The 21,991-nt window shown below is 43.5% G+C and overlaps 1 protein-coding gene across 2 annotated transcripts in view; it reads right to left on the bottom strand.

Annotated features, from left to right (window-relative positions):
* ZFYVE1 (zinc finger FYVE-type containing 1) overlaps window positions 1–21,991 on the bottom strand; it is a 48,537-nt gene that overhangs the window by 13,025 nt on the left and 13,521 nt on the right. For both annotated transcript variants that reach the window (XM_029951104.1, XM_029951105.1), the window contains exons 3-4: window positions 12,702–13,206; window positions 9,292–9,506 (exon numbers count right to left, since the gene is read on the bottom strand). In XM_029951104.1, coding sequence (XP_029806964.1) covers window positions 9,292–9,506; window positions 12,702–13,206 — 720 coding nt within the window. The remainder of the gene's footprint in view (window positions 1–9,291; window positions 9,507–12,701; window positions 13,207–21,991) is intronic.

The raw sequence follows: 21,991 nt of genomic DNA, 5'->3' as shown, positions 1-21,991 counted from the left end.
GTTTCATATTTTTTTAACATATGCAATTATTTTCCATCATTTACAATACAGTAGTTGCAATGACACTCCAAACAGAAAAGCAAAGTAAAAAATCAAAACACCAACTTCTGTTTCATGTAATTAGACTTATACAGAAATTAGAAGGTTAAGTAACAACTAGTTAATCACCTAATTTCACAGCTATCTGAAGTGGCAATCGCTATGTAGCAGCTTATCTATAGCAGTGAATTTTCTGACTCAAAACGGAGACTCTTAGGTAATCACTGATGCCACCCAACTCCCAAAGGTAGTAGCTTTATAAACAGAGGTCTCCTGATGTGACAGAATTGGAAAGTCAGAGTTTCTACAATTAAAGATTGGAGGCTAAAGAAGGCATTCTATATGAATTCAACTTTAAAATGGTTCTCTCACATATTAAGAACTGTAAATACAGGTAAGTTAATTCAATATTTCATTCCCATATTCAGTAGAAACCTGAACCGCTCTTTAAACAGACTTGCCTGCTCAGCGAGGGCATACTCTGGCCGCAGGAGTGTGAGCCGTTGCCACCATGGAGCCTGAGCAAAGCAGTGAGAGGTCAGGAAGTGGGAAATAACCTGCTAGAAAAGAGGGCCTGGGGCCCGGACCACACCATGGCTGACTGGCAGGAAGAATGATGGGGTCAGCACGATGAATCAGGAAATGGGGAGAGGGGGGGAACCAACAGAGCAGAGGGCTTACTGCAGCCCTCTCTCTCATAGAACTTCTGCCAAGGCTTCCGTCCTTCTCATTCAGCACCTTTCCTGTTCCATAAGGAACACGGAAAGGAGCACTTAGGCTCCCTGTGAGTCCAACAGCACTACATCAGCCAGGTGGGAGGTCCAGTGTAAGATACAGCTGACCGCTTCTGTAAAGTGCACTAAGAAAGAGGTATGTTTTAGGGGCGCCCGGGTGGCTCAGTCAGTTGAGTTGCTGACTCTTGATTTCAGCTCAGGTCGTGATCCCGGGTCATGGGATCCAGCCCCTTGTCAGGCTCCAAGCTGAGCATGGAGCCTGCTTGGAATTCTCCCTCTCCACTCCTCCCCCACTCATGCTCTCTCTGTCTCTCAGAAATAAATAAACATTAAAAAAAGCAAAGGACGAGGTATGTTTTATGTACTACTATAGAAAGATAATTCAAGATTCAGTGAAAAAACGCAAGCTGGAGAATAGGAATCATATGATCCCTTTAAAGGGAGAATAAATATTATATATGTATACTTGTGTAGCACTGAAAATTTCTAGAAGCATATGCAAGTATTAATGATTGTTATGACAGGCGTGGGGAGGGACCTTAACTCATACTTTACACATTTCTGTACTATTTGATTTGTATATCATGAACACACATTGCTTTTTTAATTAAAAAAATGACTTTTTAAACATTAAAATAACCAATCAAATACAATTTATGGGACTATCCTTTCTTTTTTTAATGTTTTATTTATTTTTGAGAGACAGAGAGAGACAGCATGAGCAGGGGATGGTCAGAGAGAGAGGGAGACACAGAATCTGAAGACAGGCTCCAGGCTCTGAGCTGTCAGCACAGAGCCTGACACGGGGCTTGAAACCATGAACTGCGATATCATGGCCTGAGCCGAAGTCAGACGCTTACCGGACTGAGCCACCCAGGTGCCCCGGACCATCCTTTCTGAAAGCAACTGGTAATGTGTACCAGGAACCTTTAAAGATGACTACACTCTCTGACCTTCTCAGAGGTGGAATAACTACTGAGCATGACTATATACCACTGGGTTAGAAGCACGGACTTGGTAGCCAGACGAGCTGGTTCAAACTCTCCAGCACTCACTAAGTGAGTCATCTCAAGCAAATTAACTAGCTTTGAGCCTCCACACCTTTCCCTCATAGAGCAGGTGTGAGGATGAAGTGCATCTATTACACGTGCAGTGCACACCATATTACATGGCAAACAGTAAGCAATCGGTGACATCAGTCAGTAATAGTAGTAGGGGTTGTCATTTACCCTAAGGAAATAGGCACAATGTAAACAATACCTTTAAATACATGGAAAACAGCAGAAGGAAAAGATGAAATCCACTACTAAGAGCAAAATTAACTAAATTTTAAAAATGGTCCATTCTCCATATAAATGAAAAGCATAGCTTTTTTTTAAGACATTTTCATAAACATTTAATGACATGGGAGGAAAAGCTAGACTTCAATGTTCCATGAACAAAGCAAAGTGTATAACTGCACATATGTGCCCTATGACCCTAATTCTCTGCTTAAAATAAGTAGCCGGCGCCTTAAAATAAGTAGTGGCTCAGTCGTCAAAGTACTTGACTTCGGCTTAGGTCATGATCTTGTGGTTCGTGGGTTCAAGCCCCACATCGAGCTCTGTGCTGACAGCTCAGAGCCTGGAGCCTGCTTTGGATTCTGTGTCTCCCTCTCTCTCTGCCCTTCCCCTGCTTGTGCTCTGTCTCTCTCTAAAATCATCATTTAAAATTAAAAAAATAAACAAACAAATAAATAAAAATAAGTAGCAAAGAGGGGCACCTGGGTTGACTGAGCATCCGATTCTTATTTCAGCTCAAGTCATGATCCCAGGCTCATGGGATCCAGCCCCATGTCACACTCTATGCTGACATCATGGAGCCTGCTTGGGATTCTCTCTCTCTCCTCTCTCTGCCTGCTTCCTTCCCCCACCACTTGCATGCTCTCTCTCAAAATAAACTTTAAAATAAACAAATACATAAATAAATAGCAAAGAGGGGCACCAGGGTGGCTCAATCGCTTGAGTGTCCAACTCTTGATTTTGGCTCAGGTCATGATCCCAGAGTTGTGGGATCAAGCCCTAAATAAGCTGAGCATGCAGCCTGCTTAAAATTCTCTCTCTCCCTCCCTCTCTCTCTCAAAATAAAATAATGGGGCACCTGGGTGGCTCAGTTAAGTGTCTGACTGCAGCTCACGTCATGATCTCATGGCTTGTGAGTTTGAGCCCCATGTTGGGCTTTGTGCTGACAGCTCAGGGCCTGGAGCCTGCCTTGGATTCTGTGTCTTCCTCTCTCTACCCCTCCCTGCTCATGCTCTGTATCGCTCTCTTTCAAAAATAAATAACATTAAAATTTTTTTTGATTAAAGTAATAAATAATAAGTAGCAAAGAATTATATAACACCACCATTTATCTACTTTTTCATACTTAGCTTATATTATTTTGACATTACAAAGAATGGTGCTATTCACATCCTCTTAAAGGGCTCCCTGTGTTCCTGTGGAAGTTTAAGGCAAATTCCCAGAGATGCTACAGCTAGAATATATATTACACATACCTTCACCTATACTAGACATTTCTAAATTACATTTCAAACTTTACTTATTTTTAATTAATTTTTTTTGTAATCTCTATGCCCAATGGAGCTCAAACTCATGACCCCAAGATCAAGAGTCGCACGCTCTACCAACTGAGCCAGCCAGGCGCCATGTGTGTACTAATGTTAACTTCAGCTGGCAGGTGTGGTTTGGTTTTGTTTGTGTTTGGTTTGTTTAGAGACAGAGAGAGAGAGAGTGTGGGAGAGGAGCAGACAAAGACAGAGAATCTTAAACAGGCTCCGTGCTCAGCACAAAGCCCAACACAAAGCTGGATCCCACAACCCTGGGATCATGACCTGCGCAGACATCAAGCATCCAATGCTCAACCGAGTGCACCGCCCAGGGCAACCCCCCCTCCACACCCCTGTAATGGAAGTCAGTAAGAGTCTGCAGTGCTTCACATCCTTTTGGATATTTTCTTGCCAGACTTTTCAGTGTTTGCCCTCATACTGCTGTGGTTTTCATTTAAGTTTCTTTGATTCCTAGTGCGCTTGAGATTTCTATATTTGTGCATCACAGTTTTGATCCCCTCGTTTATAATTTGTCTCTTCATGTTCCTAAAAGTTTATATGCTTTTTCTTGATGATATTCCTGTATACCTTATCTAAAATAAAGAGAAAATTATATAGGAAAAAAATTACATTTGTCATATTAGAACATATGCCTTCATGAAATGTTTCTACTGAGTTAGTGAGGAACTGGACAAGGCTAAGAATAACAGAGAGAGAAAGAAAAAGCTGGGAGAACCGGGAAGCCAAATAAATTATTTTGGCATTGATAATTTATGGTTATGTTTATGCCCATCCCCACACGTCTGTTCCAAAAAGAGTTCAAGGCTCCTTGTAAAAATAAATACAACAACATAACACAAAACATAACATAACATAAAAAATAAATGGAGAGGTGCCTGGGTGACTCAGTTGGTTAAGCATCCAACTCTTGGCTTCAGCTCAGGTCATGATCTCATGGTACATGAGTTCAAGCCCCACTTTGGGACTCTCTCACTCTCCCTCTCTTTCTTCCCCTCCCCCACTCGCTCTGTCTCTCTCAAAATAAATAAACTTAAAAAATTAAAAATAAATGGAGAAGAAAGAACAGCCATTCTATTATATGCTGCTGTGAACTATGAAGATTTCAGTTAGTGTATTTTAACAGCAACAAAACTCTACTGGGTCAACCCTGCCTAATGCAGATCTCAGAGGTAGCTTTTTATCAGAATGATAATAAGAATAGTAACAACTTCTGACTGAAGAAATTTAAAAAGCAACAACCAAAAAAGACAGTAACAAATTTTTCCAGGATTTCAGTAAGTTGCAAGAACCCTACAATTCCCTGGGGAAAGCCAAAAACACATGCTTACACAGGTTAACTTCTGCCCATGGAGAGAAGCAACAGGTTCTGAGTCTCCACCCCAGCGAAGGGAGAATATAGGGTCCAAGTGAAACTCCACAGACACCAGTTACCAAGAATCATTGCAACTCCAGCTGACCAGGCTCGTGTATTTACAAAAAACTTCATGAACCATACAAACTCCTACGCATAGAGTGTAACTATTTTTCTCAAAATTGCCTAACAAACTGGCCTGGAATAGGACATCCAAATCTCCTGAGGGTAAAAAATCCCTGAGTGCTAATTACTGCTTACAGCTCTCAGTGTCCCTGACAATCTAATTTAAACATTAAACTGGATTAGCTTGGAGAAAACCTTAAGGAACACTAGAACCCAGCCATTGGCCTTGTCATTAAAATGTATACTGGTCAGTGTGCCTGGGGGCTCAGTCAGTTAAGCCTCCAACTTCGGCTCAGGTCATGATTTCACAGTTCATGAGTTCTAGCCCCACACTGGGCTCTGTGCAGATAGCTCAGAGCCTGGAGCCTGCTTCAGATTTCATGTCTCCCTCCCCTGCTTGCATGCACGTGTACTCTCTCTCAAAAATAACATTAAAAAATGTTTTAATGAATATTGATCATATTCACAGCTCTCTGTATAACAGGGTATGGATTCTGCCTCTTCTGAGGATGTCTGCAATACCTGAGTGGAATCTTCCATGGGGACTATATTTGAGCCACTTCAAAGACATCAACCAGTACATTTAAGTGTACTTTAACCTCAAATCTAATTGGAAGTATGTATTTCATGAATTACTCAAATACAATCATTTTTCATAGTTTTTTCCTTAGGATCATGCACACCGCTGAACACTTACTGAACGTTTACTGTACACCAAGTGCTTTGTTTCTTCAAGTGTGTTGCTCTCATTTAATCCTCAGCTCAACTTCAGCAGGAACAGTTTTTTTTTAAGTTTTATTTATTTATTTTGAGAGAGAGCAAGCAAGCAAGAGCAGGGAAAGGGCAGAGAGAGAGAGAGAATCCCAAACATGCTCTGTACTTTCATCACAGAGCCCGACGTGGGGCTCAAACCTACGAACTGTGAGATCATGACCTGAGCCAAAATCAAGAGTTGGACACTTAACTGAGCCACCCAGGGACCCCCTCATTTTTTTTTTTAGTTTTAATTTTATCTATTTTGAGAGCATGTGCGAGCATGAGTGGGGTAGAAACAGAGGGAGAGGAAGAGTATCCCAAGCAGGGCTCGACCCCACAAACCATGAGATCATGACCTGAGCTGGAATCAAGAGTCAGATGCTTAACGAACTGAGCCACCCAGGCGCCCGGGAACATTCTTTTGTTGTCCCTATGCTACAGATGAGGAGGAAGGTTTGAAGAAGTACTCTAAGGACAGAAGTTACTGTCTATCTTGCTCTCCACCATATTCCCAGCACCTCAACCTCTACCTGGCACACAGATGCACTCTTTGATTTTTTGAATGAATGAATGAACCAACGAACAAATAAACTGAAGTTCCCAGGACCAAGTGGATAGTAAGTAGCAGAACAGGAATTCCAACAAGTCTGACCCCAGAACCCAAGCTCCGAAACACTGTCTTTAGTCCGTTCAGGCTGCTAAAACAAATACCACGGACTGGATAGCTTCTAAACAACGGAAATGTACTTCTCACGGACCTGGAGGCTGGAAGCTCAAGGTCTGCACACCAGCAAGGTCAGGTTCTGGTGAGGGCCTGCTTCCTGGTGTACAGAAGGTGCCTCTCTGTACAGTGTCCTTGCTTGGTGGGAGGGGCGAGGGAGCTCTCTGGGGCTTCATTCTAAGAAACTGTTCTCATTCACCAGAGCACGATCCTCAGGACCAATCACCTCCCAAAGGCCCTCCAATACCATCACATCAGGCATCAGGGTTTCAACATATGAATTCTGGGAGGACACAAACATCCAGCCTAACGCAACCATGATGCAAAACCCAGAAACTTTGGGGTGTTGTATGGAAACCAATTTGACAACAAATTATATTAAAAAAAAAAACCACAAACTTTGTTTCACGTAACTTTTCATTTTGATATAATTTCAAACCTGTAGAAAAGTTTAAAGAATAGTACAAGAAACTCTCATATACAATTTACCCATATTCACTATCTACATTGCACCCCAATACAAACCTTTTAAAAACTCATGGAGGGGGCGCTTGGGTGGCTCAGGCAGTTAAGCACCCATCCAACTTCAGCTCAGGTCACAATCTCATGGTTTGTGGGTTCAAGCCCCATATGGGCCTCTACACTAACAGTGCAGAGCCTGCTTGGGATTCTCTCTGCCCCTCTCTCTCTGCCTCTCCCCCACTTGCACTCTCTCAAGGTAAATAAACTTTAAAATAATTTTTAAAAAACTCAATGGATTGGGCAAATCCGTATAAGCCCCAGATATGTGCCAGTATGTACTGGAGCGTACCTCATTTTATTCCAAACCCCTTTCTCCTCCCCCTTCCTTCCTATCCCTCCCGGCCCAGTCTCTGTCCTCTAATCCTCGGGGTGTCCTCACACCCCAGCTCCAATCTTGTCATTCCCCAGCCTCCCTCCAGATCCCGCCCCCAAAGGCACTGCTCCCTTCCTGCCCCTCCGTCCTCAGCCTCCAGGCAGGTACCACACAGTGAGCATAAGGCAAAGAGCACACTGCAGAAAGGAAGCAGCATTCACAGGGAACCACTTGATGAATGATAAATGAGAGACTGGGGAAAGTAAAATCCCTGTAATACTAAAAACAGACAAAATAGAAAAAAAAAGACAATAAACAAGTAAAAATACTCAAATAGCACTCCATGTCCAACTATGTGAAATGACAGAAAAGCGTAGATGCATACATACACACATGCTATAGACACAATCTACTTCAGGAGAATATAACCTAGAAAAATCATTCCAAATACAGAAAGAGCTTTCATGATCTATATATTTTCAATAGAGAAATCTGGGGACACTTGGGTGGCTCAGTTGGTTGAGTGTCCCAACTCTTGATTTCACCTCAGGTCATGATCTCATGGTTCATTAGATCAAACACCACATTGGGATTCTCTCTCTCCAGCTTTCTCTCTGCCCCTCCCCCGCGTGTGTTCTCTTCCTCCCCCCCACACGTAAGTAAAATGAATATACTTTAAAAACATATAAATAAATTCATTTTCAAAATTTCACAATTCTATTAAAGACAAAGTGTCACTTAGGTAAAAGCATTATCTTTATCATCCCCTGAACACTTGCTAATACCCCTTAAATTAAAAAAAATAAAATTAAAAAAAAAACACAAGCCCCAGTCTCCTTCCAGGAACAACAATCTCTAGAGAGTAAATAATATGTTGCTTTATGTGTTGAGCAGCAAGAGAATCTTCCTGGTTACACAGAGCTCATGGAGCCCTCTAGAGTAAAGCAGCCAGGGTGTACACCTGCTGCCGCTTAGTAACTGTGTGACTTATTACTTCACCGCTTTGTGCCTCAGTTTCCTTACCTGTGAAATGAGGAGGTGATGTAAGATTTTTTTCTTTTTTTTTTTTTTATGTTTATTTGAGAGACAGACAGACACAGCATGAGCAGGGGAGGGGCAGAGAGAGAGGGAGACACAGAATCTGAAGCAGGCTCCAGGCTCTGAGCTGTCAGCACAGAGTCCAACATAGGGCTCGAACCCACGAACTGTGAAACCATGACCTGAGCTGAAGTCGGACACTTAACCAACTGAGCCACCCAGGTGTCCCACAATTTTTTTCTTTATGAAGATTTTTTTTTTAACTTTTTATTTGAGAGAGAGAGAAACAGTACTAATGGAGAAGGGCCAAAGTAAGAGGGAGAGTCTCCCAAGCAAGTTCTAAGCTGTCAGCACAGAGCCCCATGCAGGGCTCTAACCCCCAAAACTGTGGGAGCCTGAGCTTAGCCTCAACAAAGAATTGGACACTAAACTAACTGAGTCACCCATATGCCCCAAGATTTTATTTTTAAATAATCTCTGCACCCATGTGGGGCTCAAACCCACAACCCCGAGATCAAGAGTCACACACTCTACTGACTGACGCCCTAGTGGTATAAGGATTAAATGAACTAATTCATACACAGTCCTCTGAATGCTGATACACGATAAACAGCACTTACTGTCATAGTGTGTCTGTTCATTTCTTGTCTTGGGAAACTTCTACCTGTGACACTGATTTTCCATTTATAGTGATAACAAAAAGTTGCCTTCTTAAATACATTAATATAGGTTTAAAAAAAAAAAAAGTGACTCCTGTTCAGAAAACTGAGCCTCAGGACAAGGTCAACTTACCAAGGCTGGGCCACACCATGCAGAAATGAATTTTCCTATCCTCTTAAAGCCTGGTTTTCCTATGACATGGGAACCCGTCATTAATTATCACCCAAGATTCCTCTGGACTCATGCTCCCGGCAAGATGAGCTCACTCAACACTTGTCAACTCCACTCATGCACTTCCTTTCTGTAAAATACCTGTCTTTCCAGCCCCGGCTTCCAGTCCTCAGCACCAACAACAGGGGAGCGGCATGTTCTCACCACCCACTGTACCCCAATGAGAAGCACCTGGGGCAGGAGCCAACTGACCTTCAGGGCTTTGAAGATGACCCCCGGGTGCCGGGGAGAACGTGTAGTGTTGTTCTCTAGCTGCTGCTCCAGAGCGCGCCGAAGCCCGGAGAAGTCCGTCGGAGGGTTGTAGGTCCTCGTTCCCTTATAGTGAATGGAACTGAAGGCTTCAGGGAAGCGGCCCAGCTTCCGGAACCGGTCCTGAATGAGCTTCTCCGGCACCTCTGAGGGGTGATCTGGACAGGGAAACAGGCACATGGACAATGACCTTTCTTTTAAAAAGAAAATGGGGCGCCTGGGTGGCTTAGTCGGTTAGGCATCCGGCTTTGGCTCAGGTCATGATTTCACGGTTCATGGGTTTGAGCCCCATGTCGGGCTCTGTGCTGACAGCTAGCTCAGAGCCTGGAGCCTGCTTTGGATTCTGTACCTCCCTCTCTCTCTCTCTGACCCTCCCTCCTCACGCTGCCTCTCTCTGTCTCTCAAAAATAAATAAAAAACATTTAAAAAATTTTTTTACATAAATAAAAAGAAAATTTGTCTTTCGCTATAAAAGTTGTATACAGTCCGACTCTCTATATAGAGTATACCTACGGGCAGAACTAATCCACGCTGTTAGAATTCAGGGTAGCCTTGCCTAGAAGGGAGCATGCGCAGGCTCTCCCATGAAGTGGGTGCTGGCCTGTAACGATCTAGTACTGATATTATGGGTACACCCAGACTGTGAAATTCATCATATTATATACACTTTTGGCATGATGTGCACTTTCTGTATGTACACTATACTTCAGGGGAAAGTCTTTTTTTTTTTAATCTGCTCATTGTAAAAAAATCCAAACATCAAAGCATAGAAGGAAAGAAATAGATTTCCTCTGTTCCCTTCTACTTTCTTCCGAGAGGTGGCTGCAGTTCAATGTTTACCCTTTCAGACTTTTTTTTCCTACACACTTACCAACACATAGATGCAACCTGCTTGTATCGCTGAATAACATACTGTAAGTATCTGTCCTTTTCATGATACAGTCTGAGAAGTTCCTTATTCTTTTTAATAGCTACATCATCTTCCATTCTATGGGCATATTTAACCAATCACCTACTAATGAGCATTTAAAATAAACAGCTAGGGGCACCTGGCTGGCCTAGTCAGTTGAGCACCCGACTCTTGATTTCAGCTCACGTCAGGATCCCAAGGTCATGGGATTGAGCCCTGCATAGCACAAAGCCTGCTCAGGATTTTCTCTCTCTCTCTCCCTCTCTCTCTCTCTCTCTCTCTCGCTCTCTCACTCTCTCGCTCTCTCGCTCTCTCTGCCCCTCCTCTGTGCTTATTCTCTATCTCTCAAATAAATAAAATTTAAGAAAATAAAAGTAAAAAAATAAAAACCACCTAGCACAGTAGATGGTACAAAGCAAAAAATATATATATATATATTCATGACAGACTAGTTATTTCAAAATCCTGAGCTAGAAACTAAACCTTCCCTTTACCAAAGTTGTAAAAATCCAAAGTGGCATAAAAATGAAGATCACAGGAGGCATCCGAAAGCCAGTATTTCCAGTCTTCTGTCCTTACCTCAGAGTCACCTGCTACCGAGCCTCGGCTGGAAAATTTAGATTTCTCATCTTCCAGCTAGACCCAGGCCTTCTATCGGCCCATCTGTCCACTTCCCTCCTATGCATGCCACTGCCCTGGTTCCGCCCCATCACTTCCCGTCCAGCACTGTGATATCAACCTGGTGCTCTCCCTGCCTCCAGGCATGCCTCTCTAGTTCATCCTGAAACGGGCAGCCATGGCATCTTTTGAAAATATAGATCTGACCACATAACTCCCTGGGTAAAACCCTTCAGGGGCTCCTGTCATACTTGAAAACTGAGTCAAGGCCTCCGCAATCTCACCCCCAAGCAGCTACGCCTTTTCCTCCTGCACAATCTGTGCTTCAGATACAGGGAGCCTCTTCACTTACTCATCCAACAAACATCTGATGAGAGACAACCATGTGTCAAGCACTCATCCAGGCTCTTTAGATAGAGCAGTGAACAAGACAAGCAAGGCTCCTGCCTTCATGGAGTTTCCAGTCTAATGGGAAAGAAACAAAAACAAGCAAGCAAGCACATAGAATGATGCAAACAAACAGTGTAACCACTAGGGGGCAGGAAGAAGGGCCACTTTGCAGGGGACAGTGAGCCAAGGCTCCAAGCAGGTGAGAGCTGAGTTGAATCTGAGGCATGGCCCCTGCTGAGGGAACAGTGTTCCAGGCAGACAGAGTGGCATATGCAAAGGTGGCAACACAGAAAAGGCTGGTATGGCTACTGAAGGGAGCAAACACGTGTCACAGTGCACACATGTGCAGAGCGGGGGCAGGCCGTGGGCAGTGGGAGCGGATTAAGGGGATAAACAGAAGGAGTTCAGAGACACAGACAGGACTTAGAGTAAGAACACCAGAACTAGTTTGTAGTGAAAGCCACTGACAGCTTGTAAGCAGGAGTATATGACACGATCTAAATTATAAATAAAGCTTTTGAAAAGATCACCCTGGATGCTGTGTGGAGGAGGCGCCGAGGGGCTAGAACGGAACTTAGGAAGCTATTACAGAACCACCTGAAGATTCCTGGACACAATCTGCTCCTTCAAACCACCAGGGGTTTGGGCTTCCCAGAGCACCCTGCCCCCACTGCCCTATCAAGCCACCTGTCTAGAGTTCAAGGGTCACCTCCTCTTTCCTAGATCCCGTTAGGAGATGTAAAGAGTTCCTCTTCTGGAGGCGCCTGGGTGGCTCAGTCGCATAAGCACCCGACTTTGGCTCAGGTCATGATCTCACAAATCATGGGTTCAGGCCCCCCGCATCGGGCTCTGTGCTGACAGCTCAGAACCTGGAGCCTGCTTCCAATTCTGTGCCTCCCTCTCTCTCTGCTCCTCCACCATTCACACTCTCTCGCTCTCTCAAAAATATTTTTTTAAAAAAAGAGTCCTTCCTCTGTATTCCCACAGCTCCAGGGCCTACATCCACTACAGAATAGACCACATGTGTTCTCCCCAAGTGAACTGTGAGTTATCTGAGGGTGAGAACTGCTTTTTCTCAGCTCTGTGCTCCAGTGCTCAGGCCGTGGCACTGTGCACTTAAGAAACTGTTGACTGTGGAATATATGGACAATCTTAATTCTCCTTTTGTCTCTTGATCCGACCCTGATCAGGCTTTCATGCCCACCATCCCTGGGAAAAAGGTCCTATCCAGATCACCAAGGACGTCTGTAATCCTCAACCTTCATCCTGACCATGAGCAGATTTTGACCTGGTAGCTCACTCCATCCTTCTTCAAACACTCCTTCACATCTTTCCCAGATAGAAATTTTGCTAGGCAATCCACCAACACCAAGTTACTACTCCAGCCTGGCGGCTGCCTCCATGTCCCCTGTGACACAGTTCCCTGTCTACTCACCAGAGCCCAGCAGCTGAGTGTGCACAGTCTCATGGAAAATGATAACAGCAGGGCCCAGGGTGGACAAGGGGACATCCAGGCCACAGCGGGCAGTGGTAGCCTTGAGCTCCTTGGTGAAGTGTTTCAGATAAGCTTCAGAGGCATCCCCAAGGAACTTGAAGAGGTCATTATGCAGCCGGTCTGCGTGAGTTCGATAGATGACGAGGTCTGAGATGGCCAGGACCTTAAGCAGCAGTCGTGTTCTCTGGCTGAGATTCACCGTAGCCCCCAAGAGCCCTTCCGTGTCTATCACTGCCACTTTGTGGACTGGGTCATAGGCTGCCCACACTCCCACAGTGCAGGACTCCTGGGCAGGGGATGTTTTGAAGACTTCGCGACCATAAAAGAAAGTATGGTTGAGAGTATGAGACTTCCCATCACCGGTATTTCCAAAAATGGAAACCACCTTCAGATGCTGATCAGGTTTGCAGTCCAATTTCCTAATAAAGTCTTCTTCATTCGTTACCTTAAAAAAAAAAAGGGAATATAAAATGCACACTAGTTAGAAAACCTGCAAGAACAACAACTGCTTCCGAAGGTCAAGGCCCTTGAGTGAACTGTCCAGGTGGCAAGGGAAAAAAGCCCCAGAATGACAGTCTCCCACCCAGCCTAACCCTCAGAAAACAGCTAAGAACTTTCATGACCTCAGGCAGTACAATTCAGTACTCATGAAAAAGGTACAACTGTAAGATTCTTAAGACGACGACATAGGAGCAAATCTTTGCGATTCTGGATTAAGCAATGGTTTCTTAGATATGACATTTAAAACCTGTATTATGCAAAGGATAACATCCAGACAGTGAAAACAAAGCCCAAAGAACGGGAGAAAATATTTGCAAATCATTTCTCTAATAAAGGATAAGTGGTCCAGAATATTTAAAGAACTCCTGAGGTGCCTGGGTGGCTTAGTCGGTTAGGTGTCTGACTCTTGGTTTTGGCTCAGATCATAATCTCACAGTTTGTGGGATCAAGCCCTAGGCTGGGGCTCTCAGCTCTCCCCCTCTCTGTGCCCTCCCCCCACTCAGGCTTTCTCGCTCTCAAAAAATAAAAATAAAAATAAAAATAAAAATAAATAAATAAATAAATAAATAAGCCTAAAAAAAAAAAAACAGAAATCTTCGCAAACTTATTGGGGTGCCTGGCTGGCTCAGTCAGTGAGCATGCAACTCAATCTCAGGATCGTGAGCTCGACCCCCATGGTGGGGGTAAAGAGTACTTTAAAAAAAAAGATAATGACAACACTGGCAGGAATATGGAGGAACTGCACTGCTCATGCACTCACTGCTGGTAAGAAGGTAAAATGATGCAGCTACTCTGGAAAATAGTATGGTAGTTTCTCAAAAAGTCAAACACGAAGTTACCATATATATCAGTAATTCTTAGGTATGTATCCAAGAGAACTGAAACATGTCCACATAAAACTTGAACACTGAATATTCATGGCAGCAAGAGTAGCCAGAAGGTAGAAACAACTCTCATGTCCATCAACTGATAAATGGGTAAACAAAATGTGGTGTATCCATAAAGTGGAGTACTATTATTCAACCATAAAAAAGCAATGAAGTACTGATACATGCTACTACATGGATGAACCCTGAAAATATCATGCTAAGTGAAAGAAGCCAGACACAACAATACTACATGTTCTATGATTCCATTTGTATGAAATATCCATGATGGGCAGATTCACTATGGCAGAAAGTATATTAGTGGTTCCCAAGAGCTGAGGTAAGAAGGGACTAGGGAATGACTGCTAATGGATCTATAGGGTTTCTATCTGGGTTGATAAAAATGTTCTGGAATTAGCGTTAAGGGTTGCACAACTTTACAAATATACTAAAAACACTGAATTACACACTTAAAAAAATTTTTTAATGTTTATTTTTTTTCTTGACAGAGCAAAAGCAGAGGAGAGACAGAGAGGGAGACACAGAATCCAAAGACAGGCTCCAAGCTCTGAGCTAGCTGTTAGCACAGAGCCTGACCCAGGACTCAAACTCATGAACGGCAAGATCATGACCTGAGCCGAAGTCGGGACGCTAATCGACTAAGCCACCCAGGCACCCCAGGATTATACACCTTAAAAGGGTAAAATATCCGGTCATATGAACTACATCTCAATAAACCTGTTATTTTTTCATCGTTGGTTAGAATGCACCCATCCCATAATTCCTCTGTTTACAGTTTAAAGAACATTGTAATTCTTTAAAAAGTCAGGACAGGAGAGAAGAGACCCAGTGGCAGTGAGGTCCCAGCCTGGACCCCCAGAAAGATGCTCAGGATTCCTACTCTCAGAATACAGAATCCCAGCCCCGAAGCTCCTAATCTAAATAAGCAATGTTCTGCTCCAGCAAGGGGTGATAAACCTTTACACTAGTATCCTTTAGCCATAGGAGAAGACACAACTTCCTGATTCTTAAGAGTCTGCTGGTTTGATAAAGAGCAATTAGAGAAATGGAGACAGACGATGGGTATGATAATATGAGCCCTCATTTCCCATAACTTCATTAAGATAGTAAACTACTCATGATCCTATTAATAACATCACTATTGTTACATTATTAACAGCCTCAATGTTAATGACAATGCTAATGATTTACTGAATGCCTACTACAATGACAGTGCCCTTCATGAGATCCACGTGGGCAGAACCTTATCTATCCTATGTTTTCATCCCTCGCGATTGGGACACAACCTGGAACATAGGAGAGGCTCAACATCTAGCTACTAAATGAATAAATGAATGAATGAATATCATGCATGTTGCTAAGTACCTTAATCACTTTTCTCCACCTGTATCCTCCATAGGGCTTAACACAGAGCAGCATTTGATACACCTGGTGATGGGCTCACTGCCCTCCCAGATAACTGAAAAGAGCAAAAAGTTACATGGAAGAGAGCCCATTTGGGACTGGGGTCACTCACTGGTTCCAAACTGCTAGGTCAGCCACAAGAGAAAGAGACAACAAAAGTTCCATAAAGCTCTACTGGCAAGGGGTCAGGTAAGGTCAGAGTGGCTGCTTCGAGAGCCAGCACCTTCCAAACAGTCCTGGGGAAGAAGACTAGGCCTTGGGATCTCCTCCCCTGGAAGTCTACTCCGTCGTGACTGTTAGCCCACAAAGCAACTCTTCTCTGCGATATGTAAGGATGGGCACTGGAAAAGGGGGCATGTGGGAGCCTTTAAGTACCCAACTAAATGTCTCAGGATTTACACTTAGTATCCACCAAGCAACGTACATAATGTAAATAAACAACTCATTTGGGATGAAAATAAAAACACTCCCTGCCAGCAAGAGGGGGCATGATTTTGGCCTCCAGTGTCCTAGGGTAGGTTAAACATACACGGTCCTGTGTTGGGCATGTGCATCTGAGCTCAGTGCAAAGAATTCTAGGTGGAGGAGCTCAAAGCCCTAGGCTGGTTTTCCTACTGACCAGCCTTGGATAATCAGTTAACATGCACCGATTGTAATTTTTTTTTCACATGTAAAGTGACTATATAGCCATCTTTGCCCTCCCTGACTGGGTAGTGGTTGCTAGTGAAATAAACAGGTAAATTGAGAAAATGCCTTGTAAACTGAAACCATATTTCATTTTTCCTTCTTCTGTCTTCCACATTATTTTGCTCCCTGTTCTACTACTCAAATCGTCCTAATCTGTGGCCAGTTTCCCCTGAGCTAGAAAGGAGAGGACAGTCTAGGCAGTAGAGAGACTGTCAGTCAGTGAAGGAAAAGGTAAAGAGAAGATAAGAAGATTCCCTCTGACAAGGGAAGGAATGGGCCAGAAGGGAACAAGGCGCTTGCTCTACTCGTTCTGCCAGTCTGTGATCAATGACCCCACTCTGCTCCACTCCTGGAGTGAAATGAGCTGCCTGACTCTGAGCTGGGCCAGAGCAGGCCACCCCACCCAGCTCCACACATCTGAAATACTCCCTGGCCCTTATACAACAGCAAGAGCACTACTCCAAAGCTTCCCCTCCCCAGCATCTGCCTTCTGCTCTCCCGCCTCCAAGCCCTTGACAGAAACCCCCAAATCCCACTCCTGGCTTGGCCGCTGAGTGGCCTTGGAAAAGTTACCTCACTTCTAAGGTCTCAGGGAAACGAGATACTAGCACTCTCTACCCACCAGGGATACTGAGAGGGCGAAGGGAGATAAAGCAGGTAAAGGGCACAGCACGTTGCCTGGCACATGGTGAGCACTCGATCAATATTACCCAGGATTATTTCAAGACCAGCTCATTGTGAAAACATCCAGGGGCACAGCAGGAGCAACTAGGCTTGCACTAGCTTGCTGCCCAGAAGTCGTTCATTCAGAAACTAAATCAACAATGTGGTGAGATCTAAACATGGAAGATCTCCGGGCCCCTGCCTGGCTCAGTCAGTGGAGAATGAGACTCTCGATCTCATGGTTGCAGGTTCAAGCCCCACACTGAGATTACGGTGTAGAGATTACGGTGTAAAAGGCGAAAGATCTATACGATCTGAAGAGAAAACAGAGTATGAGAGATTACGGTATAGAGATTACTTTAAAAATAAATCAACAGGGGCGCCTGGGTGGCTCAGTCGGTTAAGCTTTTGACTTCAGCTCAGGTCATGATCTTTTGGTTCATGGGTTTGAGCCCAGCACGGGGCTCTGTGCTGACAGCTCAGGCCCTGAAGCCTGCCTCAGATTCTGTGTCTCCCTCTTCTCTCTCTGCCCCTCCCCCACTCATGCTAGCTCTTTCAAAAATAGATAAACATTTAAAAAAATGTTAATAAACAAAATCTTGAAAGAAGGAAGGAAGGAAGAAAGCGAGTTCCCTGAGTGCCTCTGGTAACTCCTTTCCTCTCCCTGTCCTCAAAACAACAGATTATTAATACCAGCTCTGTAGCTGACTCAGTGAAGTGATCATCTAATGTCATCAGTTCTTAAGAAACCGAAGAGTATGCCTCTCTTTCGCCCACAAAGCTTTTCACTATGTATAGGGTTCCAAACAAATTTCAAAATGAAACATAACAGTAAATCAGTGATCTCCACTGTTCCAGTTTAGAATTTAGAAATATTTATGACAGTGAAAAGTGTCCAGCAGTCACCCTCTGTCCCAAGCAGGCAGTGAGAATGATGACAGACTCGAAATTCCTGCTTAGCCCTTAGAGAATCATTCCAGAAAGAATAACCACGTGTGCTTTGTTATGAGGGAAAACTGCTTGGTTCCCTACAAAGGGAAAAGAAAGAGACAGAGAGGGAACTGAAAGAGCCCTAGGAGGAAAGTTCCATAGAGCACAGAGACCACTGAAGTGAAATCCCAAAGGCATCAGAAAACACTCTAGAGGAAAGGAGCTAAGCACGAGGTCCTTTCAGTTCTGGCCTTTAGAGACAAAAAAGATCTAATCTGTGCCAACTAAAATCATACAGTCCTTTAAATTTTTATTAAGGTGTCCCCTGTGGCTGAGAGCAAAACCCAGCTCCTTCCCCAAAGCCATGCAAAGAGCTAAGAGAAGGCTGGTTGCTCCTACCAACCCCTCACAACCCAATGCTTATACCAGATCCCACCGCTGAACCACAAGGATGATTTCATGCCTCCCTACTGAGATCCTAAAACAGCCTCGGTCAATAGTTCTTGCCAAAGGGACTTCCTACTAATTACTTCATATGTTGGTCTCTGATTTATCTTTCTTTTCATTCCATTTTTAACTGGGTTCAGAGGAAGAGACAGAACCCAAAGAAACCAAACCAGATTGCCACTCTTACCAGAACTGGGACCTCTATCCCAAAAGGAAAGCAGAACTTGTTTCAACAAACGAGAACAATGTACACACATCAAGCTTCATATAGTGTTTGGCACTAACCTGACCACATTAGACAAGCACAAGTACACAACTTAGGTAACTTTTTCCTTCTCCTGGGGAGGTAATGGAGAAGTGGAAGGTGAGGGCACTCTTCCCTGGAAAATCCAGAGCCACTTTCATCGTGTTGAAAAGAACCTCCAGGTAGTGATTTAAGTCCACCATCTAATTTTCACACAAGATTTTACTTAAACAATGTCAAACAGATCCATAGCTAATCTATTTTTACAATCCAAATCATAAGGATGTTCCATTCCAGTGATAAACTCCTAAGCCAGAAAGTGCTAGTACACCTGTTTCTCCAATCTAGCAAGTCTAGAAAATGTCCACTCTATTCTAAAAGGAGAAACTTTGTGTTTATCCATGTATGTGTCCATAGGGTTTCATAAAAAACTCAATTGTTTCTCAATCAAATGTTTTCTTAAGACCACTGAAGTCATGAGATTGGCTGCACAAACACACTGAGCACATTTGCTGCAGGCAAAGATCACGTCCCTCAGCTCCAGTGTCCCCAAAGCGTTCCATTACTTGAGAGGTCAGGAATTCTCCCCCCTCGGCTTAGAACTACCGGAAGTACTTCTGACACATAGCCTACCAGACTCTGCCTGCAGCTCCCCTCCTACTCCAGCAAGAAAGAGAATGTTTGTGTGCAAAAATGATCCACAAAGTGAATTCTTTAAAAAGAGTCATTTTTAGTTCCACAGTCAGTTTCTTTGACCTCAACCCAACTCACCCTGTTCAGCTATCCTTTTATAAATCTGAACAAAAAGCTTTCCAAAGCAAAGCTGAATTCTGAGGACAGACTGGAAATACCGAGTCATCCTCAAGAACCACATCTCCCTATGAGGCACTTCCAAGGAGCTCCCAGATAGCAGACACAGCCCCCCATCTTTTAAGTGGCATGGCATACCCGTATTTGGCCAGCTATAAAACAGATAAAAGCTCTGATAAAGGCTCTGGGACTTAGCAATAAAAGCGCCAGGCCAGAAAGAAGACAAGACAGCTAGCTTCAGGTCCACCTCTACTTGGATTCGACCATGGGCAATTTCACTCAACCCTTCCCTGGCTCAAAGCCTCCTCCATTCCCCACCCACGTCTCTTTTAACATTTTCCATTCTTCCTGGTTCTGAGCTTCCCAACTGTAAGGTACCATGCTGGCCAGAGTCTGTCCTGTGTTGTTCACCACGGTAGTCCTAGCCCAGGGTCTGACACATAATAGGGAATCAATATATGTTTGTTAAATAAGTGAATGAATATCTAAATGCTATGTTCTCTCTGGGAATAGTTTTACTATTAAGAATTCAACCAACCTGCTTCCATACCACTTACTGATTTTTTTCCTTTTAACTGAAATTTTTTTTAATGTTTTATTTATTTATTTTGAGAGAGAGAGAACAAGCAGGAAAGGGACAGAGAGAGAGGGTAACAGAATCTGAAGCCGGCTCCAAGCTGTCAGCACAGAGCCCGACGCAGGGCTCAAACTCTCAAACCATGAAATCATGACCTGAGCCAAAGTCAGATGCTTAACCGACCGAGCCAGCCAGGCGCCCCTCCACGTGCTGATTTTAGAATAACCTTAAGGAATTTATTTAACGTCCCTGGACCTCAGTTTTGTCCCCTGTAAAATGGGGTTAACAACACAATCTACTTCAAAAATTGCTGTGAGGATTAAATGAGATAATTACAGATCAAGCACTTTGCCCAGTGGAATCATGCAGTAAATGCTAGAAAAGAGTTGGCTGCCTTTACTGCTGTATTTATACTGGTTTGCCTCTAGGCCACAGTCGTCACCACCACCACAGAATTTCATTCCATTATCCCAAGTAAAAGCTCTTCCAAAGGGAAGGTTTCCAATACATAGCTCATTAAAGAATTAGAGATACTGGAAGAAGATGCTTACTCAATACTTACTGTTCCCTCCCTCAAAAAGATGTATCTTTTCAATTAAAAAAAAAGAAGCTGTTATGAGATTGAATAGATTGAATACATACATTATGCATAAGAAGGCCTCAAGTGTTCAAAAGAATGACGTGACATGACAAGAATTATTACTATGCCACAGACTCCCTAAAAATGCTCTTCTCATCCCTTATGTCAAAAATCTTAATAGGGGCACCCAGTTGGTTGAGCATCTGACTTCAACTCAGGTCATGATCTCATGGTTTGTGGGGTCGAGCCCCGCATCAGGCTCTGTGCTGACAGCTAGCTCAGAGCCTGGAGCCTGCTTCGGATTCTGTGTCTCCCTCTCTCTCTGACCCTCCCCTGTTCACACTGTCTCTCTCTCTCAAAAATAAATAAAAACATTTAAAAAAATCTTAATAGATGACACTGGCATATAAGGCGATCTTTGGTGGCTGAGGTGAAGACCCAAAGGGCCTGCTTTCCATGCCGTATGGAATGTGACAGTGGAGCCCCAGGGAAGTAAAAACATCACGTGTAACTATTTAAAGTCAACAACAGTAACCCCTTCAGCAGTATCCCCCTCCTTTGAGTTTCTGTAATATCCTCTCCATACTAATACTACTCTGACATCATCCATCCTATTTCCATGTTATCTGTCTTCTGGTACCACTGGACTGTCCTCTCCCCAAGGGCAAGCTCAGTATCTGAGTGCCACCTGCTATTATCCTTGGTTGTCAGCACACAGTAGGTACTCATTAAATGTCTACTGAATTAATGATTAAGTTGATTTATTCTCATTAATGCATTTCACTTGTTCAACAAATACTGAGTACCTACTATATGCCAAACACTGTTTTAGATTCTGTTGAACAGAAGAGGGAAAAATCACTGCCCAATGAAAATGGTTTGGTTTGGTTTTCTTTTTTAATGTTACAAAAGTGACTGTGGTGATGGATGCACATATCCATGAATGTACTAAAAGCCAATGAACTGTATTTTTTTTTTAAATTTTGAAAGAGAGGGAATGCACACACAGGCTGGAGAGGGGCAGAGAGAGAGAATCCCAAGCAGGCTCCGCATTGTCAGCACGGCCGGATGCAGGGCTCTAACTCATGCACTGTGAAATCCTGACCTGTTGAAGTCAGATACTTAACCAATTCAGCCACCCAGGCGCCCCTGAACTTTAAATGGGTAAACTGTATAGTAGGTGAATCATATCTCAATAAAATTGTTTTTTAAAAACGTAAATCCACCATTAAAAAGAACTGAGATACTTCTTTTACTATAAAATTACAATAAAATTCTATACTTTTCTATAGTTCTGTATTTTCAGTATTTTAACATGCAGAATCTATTGTTTTTATAATTGGAAAATAATAAAAGATGCATAAAAAACAAAAAAAAATCACTGCCCTCTGCTATGGACTGCTTAACAGGTACAGCATTTTCATTCGGGATGATGAAAATTTTTTAGAACTAGACAGAGTAGGGATGCCTGGGTGGCTCAGTCGGTTGAGCATCTGACTT

This window comes from Suricata suricatta, chromosome 9 (assembly GCF_006229205.1).
Source record: "Suricata suricatta isolate VVHF042 chromosome 9, meerkat_22Aug2017_6uvM2_HiC, whole genome shotgun sequence".
NCBI classification, from domain to species: Eukaryota; Metazoa; Chordata; class Mammalia; order Carnivora; family Herpestidae; genus Suricata; species Suricata suricatta.
Note: the sequence above shows the minus strand (reverse complement) of the source record. Positions and strands in the feature narration are given on the sequence as shown.